The sequence below is a fragment of the Heloderma suspectum genome, chromosome 1 (genome assembly GCF_057233095.1).
Source record: "Heloderma suspectum isolate Gila_16-S chromosome 1, 16-S_ref, whole genome shotgun sequence".
In the NCBI taxonomy this organism is placed as follows: domain Eukaryota; kingdom Metazoa; phylum Chordata; class Lepidosauria; order Squamata; family Helodermatidae; genus Heloderma; species Heloderma suspectum.
The window spans coordinates 156,246,723-156,260,610 of NC_139458.1; the positions used below are offsets into that span (position 1 = coordinate 156,246,723).

Genomic DNA, 13,888 nt, shown 5'->3' on the forward strand with positions numbered 1-13,888 from the left:
CCCTCTTTTTCAATACCCTCTGCAAATACGATCATGTTTCCTGCCTGCTGCTGCTACTGCTACCCTGGGCAGGACTGGAAGAGGGGAAAAAGCCAACCAGCGTGTGGTGTGCTGCTCTACAGGAGAGGGAGTTCGTTGAGCTCAGTCCTTCGGAACAGACCTGCCAGCAGTGTCAGCGCCCTCCCAGGAGAGAAGGCCCTAGTTTTTTCTTGTTCTTTTGCTGCGGGCACCGGCCTCCTCCTCAACAGCCCTGTCTCTCCTCAGGCAAGCCAAGAACACCCGGCTGCTGGGGTTAATCGAATCCGCACATGGGGGGGGGGGGAATCACACAGCCAGTGAAAATAATAGTGAGCCAGCGCTAGTGTGGTGTAGTGGTTAGAGTGTTGGTCTGGAATTCGGGAGATCCGGGTTCTAGTTCCCACTGAGCCCACTGAGGCAGCGGGCTGTCCCACACTGGAGGCATTGAAGACGAGGCTGGACAGCCATCTGTCAGGGATGCTCTGACTTGGATTCCTGCACTGAGCAGGGGGTTGGACTCGATGGCCTGGTGGGCCCCTTCCAGCCCTACTATTCTGCGATTCTATGATCCGTGAAACTCACTGGGTGGCCTTGGTCCAGCCACTGACTCTCAGCCTAACCTACCTCGCAGGGCTGTTGTGAGGATAAGAAGGGAAAGGAGAAGGACCATGGAAGTCGCCTTGGGCTCCTTGTAAAGGAAAAAAAGGCGGGATGTAAACGCAGTAACAAAATTAATTCATTAAAAAAACGGGGGGGGGGTTGATTTTTAACAGACGCTGCCTCCAGTTGCTTGCGCCTGACGTTCTGCTCTCCCCCGCGTCTTGCCCTCCCACCCCAACGGGCCTCCTTGCCCCCCTTTACCCACGGGGGGAGCGGAGCCCCCCCCTTGGCGCTCTCTCTGCTGAACTCACTCTCCTCCTCCTCTCATTGGCCTTCAGGGCTGCCACCCTCCCACCCGCGGGCTGGATCGCCGGAGACAGGCGGCGCTCGTCCGCTGGGGAGTGTCGACCCGCTTCCCCAGCCTGCGGGACGCTCCAAGCCGAGGAGGGGTGCCGCCGCCGCCGCCGCCGCCCAGCGACGCCGCAGGGGGCATCTGCCGCCGCCCGTGCAGCCGCGGATCGGGAGCCGCCGTCATGCCGCCCATGAGAGCCTGCATCATCGGCTCCGGGAACTGGTGAGGACCGACGGAGCCCGGAGCACCCCGCGGGCGGGGGCACATGGACCTGTTGAGACCCTCCGAAGGCGCCGCTTCCCGAGAACTCGGGGGGGGGGCTCGCCGAGCCGCCTCTCGTCTCTTCCCCCGAAGCGAGAGGGAGAAAGAGCGAGGCGGCAGGAGGGGCTATGCGGCGGGCACTCCAGATGTGTTGGACTCCAAGTCCCGTCAGCCCCAGCCAGCATGGCCAATGAGCGGGGGCTATGGGCGTTGTAGTCCAACAAATCTGGAGGGCACCAGCTTGGCGAACGCTCGTCGTATAGCCCCTCCTGCCCCCTCGGGCGAGGATATCGGGCTGGGGGGAATTTTCCGACGTGCTCCGTTCCTTTCCTGGGCCCCTTGCAGGCAGCCCCCGTCTTCTCTTTCCTATCCGTCATCACACACCTGAGCCAAAGAAAGAAAGAAAGAAAGAAAGAGGAAGGACTCCCCCCCGCCCCGTTTTATAGAACAGCCTTTCCCACCCTGGTGCCCTCCAATTATGTTGGACTTCCCTTCCATCAGCCCCAGCCAGCCATATGGTAGCTCACCAATTTAAGGAGTGGTGGTAGATAGACGTGGTCCTGATTTTGTAGGCTTGATGAGAAATCAGCAGAAGTGCATCCTGCAGAAGCTTTCCCCAAGTTGGTGCCCCCCAGATGTAATGGACTACAATCCCCATAGCTAGCTTGGGTTTGGGGGTATTGTAGTCCAACGCATCTGGAGGGGACCAGATTGGAGAAGGCTGCCAAAAAGGGTTCGCACCGGATGCCCCAGGGAACTGGCATCCAAACTGTAATCTGATGGAAGCATTTTTATGTAATGTTTCCTGGAAAACTAAACCCAAAGGGTTTGAATGGGATGGGGAGAAACATATTGCTTTCTCTTCTGATTTAATAGTGCAGTAAATCCAGAGACAGGCTGGAAAAAAGGAGGGCAACTCAAACACAGTGATACAGGATTTCTCAAAAAAAGGTGGGAAGGGGGAAATAAAATGAAAGGGTTGTAATAAGACACCATGAAATCTGCTTTATGAAGTATCACCATAGACCTGAAGGGGTGTGAACAATGGGACATCCATTATGTTCTATGGGGCTGAGATTTCTGAAATAAGTGGTTAGTCTATAACAACCTTCCCCAACCTGGTGCCCTCCAGATGTTTTGGAGTTCAACTCCCATCAGCCCCAGCCAGCATGGCCAATTGTCAGGGGTGATGGGAGCTGTAGTCCCAAACGTTTGGAGGGCCGCGGTGGCTTAGTGGTTAAGATGCTGAACTGCAGACTGGAAGGTCGACAGGTCAGCAGTTTGAGACCCGAGTGCTGCGTGATGGAGTGAGCTCCCGTCTTCAGTCCCAGCTTCTGCCAACCTAGCAGTTCGAAAGCAAGAAATTGCAAGTAGATAAATAGGTACCGCCTCTGCGGGAAAGGTAACAGCGTTCCGTGCACCTCGGTTTTCAGTCATGCTGGCCACATGACCACAGAAGCGTCTTCGGACAGCACTGGCTCTTCGGCTTAGAAACGGGGATGAGCACTGCACCCTAGAGTCGGACACGACTGGTTGGGGACACCTTTACCTTTTTTTATATTTGGTTAAGGCTTCTCTATAAAATAAACGTTTAATCTGAGGAGTAACGCTTTAAATCCCCAAGGATTCTAGCAAACCTATATATGTTCACTGTAAATCCTACTGTGTCCAATGGGATATTGGGCTTTTGTATATGAGGCTTTTATTGTCTGTTTGTCGTTCATCACTCATGGTTGTTTACTGGTGCTTTCACGTCTGTTTTTTAAGAGCACTTTTGCAGCAGTTTTGGAATGGGGAAAATGCGGTATGTTTTTTAATACTGAAACAAAGTGCACTAGTCCCTACTAGTGTAATTGTTTTATTCTGCTATACCACACCTAGAGGTTATGTAGTGGAAAGGCAGGAAAGGAAAAGCTCTTTGTCTACAGAACTGATCTTAATTCTGTGACAAAATTGGAAGTAGATACAGTGGATTAAAAGCCTTGGCTAGAAAAGCTCAGAGTGTTTAGAACTGCAGCTTCAGAGTGCTTTATGGAGGAGGATCTTCTCATTTTGTGTGTGTATGTGTGTGTGTATAGGATATGGGAGTTGTAGTCCAAAACATCTGGAGGGCACCAGGCTGCCAAAACCCAGTGGAACATCAACTGGCAAGAGGCATGACCTCAAGAGGTATAGATCCAGTGACATACTGAGCTCCCTGAAAAAAAAGTACTCAGGAAAATGGGGAACTGCTTGTACTGTGACATGCAATCCATTAGAACACATTGTTTTTTCTCTGAAATAAAATTGGGCTTAATTTCCCAGAACTGTGTTTAGGATGGGGTTATTGTTGTACATATGGATCAGTAATTAGTTAAAGATCAGGAAGCAGAGAGCAGGAATAAAGGGACACTACTTGCAATGGAGGCATGTAAGAAGTGGGGTCCCCCCACGGATTTATATTGGGACAGGTGTTTTTAACTTGTTCACAAATGATCTGGAGTCAGGGTTGAGCAATGAGGTGACCAAGTTTTGGGATGACGCCAATTATTCAAGGTGGTAAAAGCAAAAAGGGATGGCAAACAGCTCCAAAAGGATCTGTCCAAACTGGTGAATGGACAATAAAATACCAAATGCAATTCATCATTAGTACATGTAAAGTGATGCACGTTGGGGCAAAAAAACAACAACCCTAACTTCATATATATGCTGATGGGGTCTGAGCTGGTGGGCAACTGACCAGGAAAGGGATCTTGAGGTTGTGGTGAATTGCTCAATTAAAAAGTCGAGCCAGTGTGCGGCAACTGTGAAAAAGATGAATTCCTTTATGCAACTCTAGTGTGACCACACTTTGAATAGTGTACCGTTCTGGTCACTGCATCTCAGAAAGGATATTGCACAGCTGGAAAAGGTGCAGAAAAGGGCAACCAAAATGATCGAGGGGCTGGAGCAACTCCCTTATGAGGAAACGTTACAATATTTGGGGCTTTTTAGTTTAGAAAAAAGGAGAGTAAGTGGGGGCATGACAAAGGTGTATGAAATTATGCACGGTGTGGAGAAAGTGGATGGGCCTCTCATAATACTAGAACTTGGGGTCATCCAGTGAATCTGAGTGGTGGGAGATTCAGGGCAGACAAAAGGAAGTACTTCTTGACCCAGTGCATAATTTACTTATGGAAGGTGTAGTGATGGCCATGAACTTGGATGGCTTTAAAAGTTGTTGAGACAAATTCATGGAGAATAAGGCTATCCTTCATGAATTATTAGTCATAATGGCCACTAGTCATTATATATATATATATACACACACACACACACACACACACACAACCTCCAGGATCAGAGGCAGCATGCCTTTCAGTACCCAGTTGCTGGGGAACAACAGCCCATAGGCATCTGGTTGGCCACTGTGAGAAACAGGAAAGTGGACAAGATAGGCCTTTGGTTGGATCCAACAGGGCTCTTCTTAGGTTCTTTTAAACACTGTGAGATCAGTCCTGCAGTGAAACCAGCATGAGGGTTTGATAACTAATTCATAATGTGTACAAATCTGTAAGTGTTGGTCAAGGTGTCTATCAGATGGTGGCTGGGTATCAGTAAGGGAAGAATTAATTAATTACTCAGCCTCCCCCCCACACACACAATAAGACCTTTACATAGGGCCAGCTGAAAGTCATTAGGACCAACTAAAACTATTACTGGAACCAATGGAAAAGTATCCAGTGTTACACCTACTTAGAGCAGACCCATTGAAGTAATTGGGATTTATGTTAGATTAGCATTGGATACAACCCACTGTTTATACTAATCAGACCATTCTTTTCCCAGTCCTCCCTAGTCTGTTCCTTTCATGCATATTGCCTGTTTACTATGCTCAGGTTTACATAAAGATTTGAAAGAATGCGAAAGTAAGTTCAAAAAGCAGTGTCTTCCAACAGAGATCTCTATTATCTTAACATCCAGTTTGGGCACTCTCTTAGAGATCTACATCAGTGAAAAGTGCTTTGTTCTGCTTTGACAAGAACAATCTTGAATAAAAATACTATACTGCTACACAAATTCCATTATGGCTGTACATCTCAGTGCACTTGTCATGCAGCTTATAGAACTACTTGACCTTGGAGATGCCCCATAATCGAAGTTTGGGAATCTTTCTGGCTTGGATTTTGAGGGTTGATGTCAGGATTAAGCAAAGGAAACCTGGGAAGTGTTGTGTTTTTGTTTTTACCTTATTAACTCCTGTTCTGTTTTCATGGCAGAGTTGTAATGGACCCACGGTGAATGGGTACATAGGTGCAAGTTCAGTGTTAAAACACATTTAAGTGAAAGAAGAAAAGGCTGATGATGAGGGGCAGGATGATAGCCAGGGACACCACAAGACCCCAGTTTAGATCAGTTGCGCAAAATGTGTAGCTCTGTAATGACTGAAAAGGAGGGAGAGAAGGAAATGGAGCAAGATGGTGGGAGATCACATGATGCAGCGGGGGTGCGCAGCACCAACGCCTTATTCAAGGAGCATATGGACAGATTTTCACGTGAAAATCTGTCCGTCTGCTGCACCCACGAAGCCCACCCACACAGACCTCCTCATCAGAAAAGCAGGCAGACTCCAACCCACAATACACCGAAGAGCCGATATGGACCTTCTGTTTCTCTTGGTTTGCCAGCTAGTTGCAGGCACATGGCTACAGTTCCTTCAGAGAACAGGCAATTTTAGCTTAGAAGAAAGATGAGTAAGAGGGGACACGATAGAGGTGTACAAAATTATGCGCGGTGTGGACAAAGTGGATAGGGAGATGTTTTTATTATACTAGAACGTGGGATCACCCAGTGAATATGAGTGGTGGGAGATTCAGCGCAGACGAAATGAAGTACTTCTTCACACAGCACATTTTTAATGGCCCAGTGCTGTGAAGAGAAGCACCGGGTCACACATGTGCACCTATTGCTATCTTCCTTATCCCCGATGCTTTGGGGCTCTACCACCAGTGTACCTGTTGGAGTGGGGTCCAGAGCATTGGGGATAGGCTTGGTGCATCTGTTTATAGAGCTGCAGTTTGAACTGTGCTGCTTTGAGCATCTGTGCTTGTTGCCTCTGTTGCCTGGCCCATCTGCTCCCTGGCAAGCTTTGGAGGTCACCAGGGAGTAGGGTGGCCACTTCAACTTCGCCAAAAAAGAGGAAATGCCTCACCCAAAAAGAGGACAAAAGAGGGTGCCAATTTGCATAATATTTGCATATGCAAATTTATATGCATAGATACACATTTAGAAATAATAATTTAAATAGAAATACAATATTTGTCAGCATCGTGGAGAAGACTGACCAGGTGACCTTTGCGCCTGCTCAGCCTACTGTTCAGATGCTAACTGTTGATGGACAATGCCAGTGCCCCTGCTCTCCCTCCTTATGGATCCTTACCTTTAAACCAGACCTGGCCTGGGCAGATCTTCAAACAGAGGACTGTTTTCTATCAGCTCTCTAAAACAGAGGACTGTCCTATGTAAAGTAAGACACCTGGCGGCCACCCTATGCCGGCAGAAGGCACCTTGTAGAGGACTCCATCAAACCTGGCCCTTTTTTTTCTTTTGCATGAATAAAGAAAGCAAATGCCTACCTTGGTGCAATAACCACACAGGCCCCTGTAAAGCAGATCTGGACAACACGTGACCCACCTATGGAACAAGGCATTGTGACCTGCCAGGCACTGGGGAAACTCCTTGTTTTTGCATTCCCAGGCAGGTGGCAAAGACAGGAGGTTTATCAAGCCCAGCAGTGCAGAACCTCTTTCAGCCTGGGGACAACATTCTATTTTGGAGAAGCTCTCAGGGGCTATATTCCAGTGGTGGGCTCAGCCAAAGGCAAAAGGGATGAGGCCCAACCCCAAAGATATCAGCATATTGTAGCTTAAAGCTCTCGCTGCCAATAACTAAACCTTCGGAGAGGCATTTCAATCTTCTAGAATGGGGGAAAAAACTGCACAAAAGCCGGGAAAGCACCAAACAATTGGGGGGGGGAGGGGCAGCGGGGGGTCTTCTGGGGAACTCTGGATTGGGATCCCCATAATGCTGGATTTGGGGCCTGGGCCTTTTGTTCTGCAGCTGCTCCGATAGAGCCCCTGGCAAGCCACCATACATGCCTTGTGGGCTGCACAAGTTGTGCAGTCCTGCTGTAAAGAAACGGTATCACTCACCCACGGATATTGGATCAGGAAGGTGGAGCGGGTTGCTTTAAACCAGAAGAGATGTGTGCTTTAAAGAAGGGTAAACAACTTGCAAAAACCTTTTAAAACAAAAGAAGCAACTTCTCTTTTAAAAGTAGGGCACAGCTGTGGGAAGAAAGGGAAGCCTTGCTTATGTTCACGACTCTGTTTGCTTTCTTGCCTTTAAAGAGCAACATGAGTGTTCATGCATTCCAGTGATAGGAGTGTCTGGTGGAGTGGGGCTGAGCATTTCCACCTGCCTCACCCCACCTTAGAGTCTAATAAAGCTTGCAGCTTGAAGACTAGTGTTGGAAGGAGTAATATTTAGTGGGGAGGGACTGAGTAATATCAATACAACTTTGTGGGCATGTGGGGCTTGAAGGAGGACTGCCGATCTTTACCTCTCCAGGTGGGAAATGCGGAAGGGACTGCGAGAGGAGACCCAGGTGAGAGCTGGGTGGCGGGCTGCCACAAGCGGGAGGTGTGGTTGCCAGCCAGTGTTCGTAGGCTAATTGTAGAGAGCTCATGTGGAATGGAGATCTGTTTATCTTCATAGGGAGTCTTGCTTATATTTCTGTGCTATGCTTCTCTCCCGTTTAGTGCTCAGCTGTTCGATCAGACTAGTTTATTCACACTGTTTTATTGGATATTGTATGTCTTGGTATGTCTGTTCTGTATTTATCTGCCAACATTATTGCTGTTTGTAATTGTTACTATTGTATTTTTTTATATGGTTATGTTTATTGTTGTTATGTTGAAAATTATATTTACTGCTGTTCATCTGTTATGTTGTGAGACACTTTGGGCACAATTTTGTGGAAAACTGGTATACAAATAAATAGGTGACATGAGATGATATAGCAGAGAGAAGCACCTTCCTTTTGAAGTAATTTAAAAATGTAACTTTTTTAAAGGTCACAAAATGGCAGGGAGAAGGGAGTTGCACCATTTTGATCACTAATGCCACTTGCATGGCCATTTTCTTCACACACGCACAGCACTCACAGTAGCAACTGTGGCGCTATCTCATGGAATAAACATTTTCTTAGCGACAAAATATAGTTTTGGTGCTGAAAGTGTGTGATGTCTTTGTAACAGAAGAGCTACCTTCAGAAAACGATGTCTGCAACCCCTGCAAGAAAGAGGTAACAACTGTGGATTGTATTGTACGCATACAAAATTATTGTTTTGAAAGCCTTCACAAAAGTAGCAGCTTGACCTCACTGCCCGGAGAATGCTGCTATATGGTTCACGTGATGGCTTCAAGCTCAAGTCCCTCAGAGTACAATGAGGGAGAGGGAATGTTTATGTTTCTGAAGCTGAGGTACTGACATGAAACACCAAGCCGTATCTGCCATATCTTGCAGTCAGAGTCACATTCTTTAAGCCACCAAAACAGATGTTAAAGTTCAGTATTCAGCAATCTTTTCAAAACAAGACAACCTCTCACACAGAGACGTCGGTTTCTCAATAGCTCTTCTCAGCTGGAGGGTTTCCTTATTCAGATCTTGTGACCTTTATTTTTCCTAGTTTCAGATTCAGAAACTTTGCTCCTGGTCTGGTTTAACTCTCAGATTACAGTTTTGCTGTTTCTTGTTACTAGCTGTGGTACAGCTATTAGCTGGTCGGTTAGCAATTTTTTAATGTATCTTTTTACAGATGTATGGCTGTATTTTACAGCATGGCTGGCTGGGGCATGCTGGGAATTGTAGGCCTTTTCTCTGTCTAAACATGCATAGGATTGCACCCTAAATGTCTCATGTATGGGCCTGATTTTAGGGCAGTTCAAGATCACACCTCAGGGTGACCACTTACACACTGCCCCACAAAAAAGGAAATACATTACCAAAAAGGGGACAAAAGAGGACACAGATTTGCATAAACTGTCCATATGCTACTGTATATGTATAGATGCAGTTTCAGAAATAATTACTATCATTTAAATGGAAATACAGTGCATCACTACATAGTGGGAAAGATTGTGATCAGGTGACCTGTGCCACCTGCTCAGTCTACTCTCCAGGCGCTAACTGTGGATGCGCAACTGTGAGGCCTCTCCCTGCTCGCCCTTCTGATAGTTCTTTACCCTTTAAACCAGTCTTAGACTGGACAGCCCTTCAAACAGAGGAGGCCTTCAAATAGAGGACTGTCCTCTGTGAAGTAGTATACTTGCCCACCTTACTACACCCTCATATTATTTATTTATATATTTTTTAATTTAAAAATTTCCTTGGCCGCCTTTCTGGGCCGAAGCCCTCCCAAGGCAGCTCACAGCAATAAAATACATAAAAACAGTTAAAATATTAAAAGTGATAAAAACAAACACAATAAAATATCAATAAATTCAACAACAACAGCAAAAACAGCAATCATATTAAGAGAAGGCCACGGTAAATAGTTTTCAAGGCCGTATTCCAGATGAGTTAGCTAAGAATAACCACTCATGGCGATCACTCGTGACCGAGTAAGATTGTCTTCCAGGGGTAGAGTCTTAGCAGCGGGTCTGCAGGTGGCTGTGAAAGCCAGTTCTGGATCCACACAGCCTCCCACAGTGAGGACATAGGTTTCCAGTGAGGATTTGCTTGACGTGCCTTCCGCTGAGCTCGTTTCACCCTTTCGCCCTGTACTCGTGCTTCTTCAAAGTCCATAGCACCTTTAATATAAGCTGACCTCCAGTTGGAACACTCATGGGTTAGAGCTTCCCAGTTCTCAACGCTTATGTCATATTTTTGTAGATTAGCTTTAAGAACATCTTTAAATCTCTTTTGCTGTCCACCAATATCCCATTTTCCATTCATAAGTTGGGAATAAAATAGATGCTTTGGAAGACGACGATCAGGCATTTGAACAACATGGCCGGTCCACCGAAGTTGATGTTGGAGAATCATTGTTTCAGTGCTGGTGGTCTTTGCTTCTTCCAGTATGCTGACATTAGTCCGTCTGTCTTCCCAAGTAATTCGCAGAATTTTTCGGAGGCAGCGTTGATTAAATCTTTCGAGAAGTTGGAGGTGGCGTTTATAGATGGTCCATGTTTCACAGGCATACAGTAAGGTCGGTAGTACAATGGCTTTGTAAACAAGCATTTTGGTCTCCCTGTGAATGTCCCGATCCTCAAACACTACATTTCATTCGGGAGAATGCAACACTCGCAGAGCTCAGGCGATGCTGAATTTCAGCATTGTGTCGGCTTTTGTGGAGAGATGGCTGCCAAGATAAGAAAAGTGATCAACATTTTCGAGCATCACAACGTTAAGCTGGATTGATGGCACTACAGAGGGGTTGGTTTGTGCTTGCTGGTAAAGCACTTTGGTTTTTTTGATGTTAAGCGAGAGGCCGAGGTTTTCATATGCTTCTGCAAAGATGTTTAGGATAGTTTGGAGAGCTTCCTCTGAATGTGCGCAGATTACGTTATCAGCATATTGAAGTTCTGTGACAGAGGTTGTAATTACTTTACTTTTTACTTTCAGCCTACTGAAATTAAAAAGTTTTCCATCTGTTCGATATATGATTTCTACACCAGTGGGAAGTTTCCCTTCAACAAGGTGTAGAATCATAGCGATGAAGATAGCGAATAAAGTTGGAGCAATAACGCATCCCTGTTTAATGCCTGATCCCACTTTGAATGGATCACTTTGAGAGCCATTGTTATCCAAGATTGTTGCCATCATGTCGTCATGGAGGAGCCGCAAGATGTTCACAAATTTATTAGGGTATCCGGTTTTCAAAAGGATGGCCCAGAGAGCAGTTTGGTTTACAATGTCGAAGGCCTTAGTCAGATCAATAAACGCCATGTACAGAGGTTGGTTTTGCTCCCTGTGTTTTTCTTGGAGCTGTCATGTGGTGAAGATCATAACCACTGTCTCCCTGGAGGGGTGGAAGCCATTTTGGGATTCAGGGAGGATGTCTTCTGAGATAGGTAGAAGGCAGTTTGCGAGGATCCTTGCCAGGATTTTATCTGCCGTAGCTAGAAGGGAGATGCCTCGATAGTTTCCACAATCTGTTCTATCACCCTTTTTGAAGAGAGTGATAATTATGACATCCCTGAAGTCTGCTGAGATCTCCTCCTTCATCCAGATTTTTCCGATGAGCTTGTGAAGCTGTCATGTAGCTTCAGGCCCACCTTCTTTAAAGACTTCAACAGGGATCCCATCGGGTACACTAGCTTTGTTATTTTTCATTTGGTTGATGGCTTTACTGACTTCCTCCAAACTAGGGGATACTGCAAGCTCATCTCTGGTTTGTTTTTGTGGGATTTGCAAGAAGACCTCATCAGCCACAATAGAGTTACGGTTAAGGAGATTGTGGTAATGCTTTTCCAACGCAGTGCAATAGACTCTTTGACCATTAGGAGTTTGGCACCATCTATTGAGCGCAGGGGGTTTGTACCGTGATTTGTTGGTCCGTAGATGGCCGTTGTGGCATTAAAAAAGCCCCATACATCATGGGCATCTGCAAAATGCTGGATTTCTTGAGCTTTCTTTATCCACCAGGTGTTCTTAAGTTCTCTAGTTCTTCTTTGGACCTCAGCCTTTGCACTGGCTTGGATTTTTTTCTTAGCGGCACAGTTGATGTCTTTTTGCCATATTTGGAAGGCTTTCCTTTTCTTATCAATAATATGCTAAATCTCCCTATCATTCTCATCGAACCAATCCTGATGTTTCTTAGTTTGGTATCTGATAGTTTGTTCACAGGCTGCGATAATGGAGGTCTTCAGTTTATTCCAGTGTTCCTCAACATTTTCAGGGGTTTCCATAGGTAGGTGTTCCTTGAGAGTTGTTTGAAAGCAGCCTCGCTTAATAGGATCTTGAAGGGCTTGGGTGTTGATTTTACATCTTAGTTTTCTTCCTTGGAGCCTACGGTGAGGAACAATCTTAATGGCCATCGTGGAATGAATTAATTGTGGTCTGTCCAGCTGTCGTCAGTATTTGTCATGGCTCTGGTGAGGAGTACATTGCAGTGATCTCTGGCACAAACAATTACATAATCTAGGAGATGCCAGTGCTTCAACCGAGGGTGCTTCCATGATGTTTTAAATTTATTTTTCTGGTGAAAGAGTGTGTTGGTAATAACAAGATTATGCTCTGCACATTTAGTCAGAAGTAGAATTCCATTCTGGTTGCTCTTGCCGGCTCCTTCTTTCCCAATGGTCCCCGGTCACAGATCAAAATCACGCCCAACTCTTGCATTAAAATCGCCCAGGAGGATAATTTTGTCCTCCTTAGGTATCTCTGATAAGATGGTGTCCAGCTGGGAGTAAAAAATTTCTTTGATGTCTTCATCAGCATCTAATGTTGGTGCATAAGTACTTAAAATAGTTGCCTGCTGGTTTTGGGTGAGTTTTATTCGAAGGGTTGAGAGTCGTTCGTTAATGCCAGTAGGAACTTCTGACAAGAGCTTCATAAGATCATTTTTAATAGCAAATCCTACTCCATGTAGTCATCGTTCTTGTTCAGGCAGTCCTTTCCAGAAGAAGGTATAACCTCCTTTTTCTTCCTTCAGTTGTCCCTCTCCTGCTCTTCAGGTTTCTTGGAGTGCTGCTATGTCAATGTTAAAACATCTCAGCTCCCTTGCAATGATGGCAGTCCTGCATTCAGGGCATTCACTGTCTGTATTGTCCAGCAGTGTCCGTATATTCCATGTTCCAAAGTTCATTTGTCTTTTGCGACCGCTAAGTGGTGACCCCACTGGATGCGGTAATCCAGTCAGGGAGCAGATGAGGCAGATTATGTTTAGGGCATCTTTTCTAGCCCCCTCCTCATACAGGGTGAGCAGAGTGGATCCTGAATAGGACTGCTCAGTTGTGGATACAGCTGCTGAACTACTCAACTGCCTCGGTCCTTGAGTCAGGATGACTGAATCTGTATCCACCACCCATGTGCCAGTCCATGACTAGGGGCTTCCGGATTTCACAGTCCTGCCCCTGTTGCCATTCGCCGATCGCCATGGGGCTTTTGGTTGTTTGAGTTTGTTTGGATTGGAAGACACCTGTGTGTGAATTTGTTTTATGTGTGGAGATCAGTGCACAATGATCAACACACAGTCTTCACAGAAAAAGGCTCTAACCCAATGGCATGAGCAACATGACGATTGGTAGTCCTTTATCTGCTGCAGCCTTCATCCGCCTTCACAGCCATTGTAACATACACCTTGTTATCTTCCACCTGTTCTGCCGTTGAGGGCTTTCTTGGATCGTTCTTTGTCTGGTTCCTCCCCCTTGACCTTACCGCCATGGGTGACCCTGCTGGGAGTACATGACTCCCGATGGCTTCGCTCACAGGGTTCAGTGGAACACACAAGCCCACTCACCACAACAAGGTGACGATCCAGCGAGCGAGTGATGATCCAGCGAGGAATAACCACTATCCCCTTGTTCACTCACAGTCACTGACATAGAGCCAAATCCCCACACTAAGAGGTTATTATTCTTTAATCCAGGAGGGGGTGTATTTCCTCTGTAGAGGGCCACATTCCCTTGGGT

General features: G+C 46.3%; 1 protein-coding gene across 1 annotated transcript in view; it reads left to right on the forward strand.

Annotated features, from left to right (window-relative positions):
* The first annotated feature begins 990 nt into the window (after positions 1–990).
* The window catches only part of LOC146358320 (glycerol-3-phosphate dehydrogenase 1-like protein), a 36,515-nt gene continuing 23,617 nt past the window's right edge, over positions 991–13,888 (forward strand). The window contains exon 1 of the mRNA XM_084807754.1: positions 991–1,192. Within this exon, the coding sequence (XP_084663880.1) occupies positions 1,152–1,192 (41 nt within the window). The 5' untranslated portion in view covers positions 991–1,151. The remainder of the gene's footprint in view (positions 1,193–13,888) is intronic.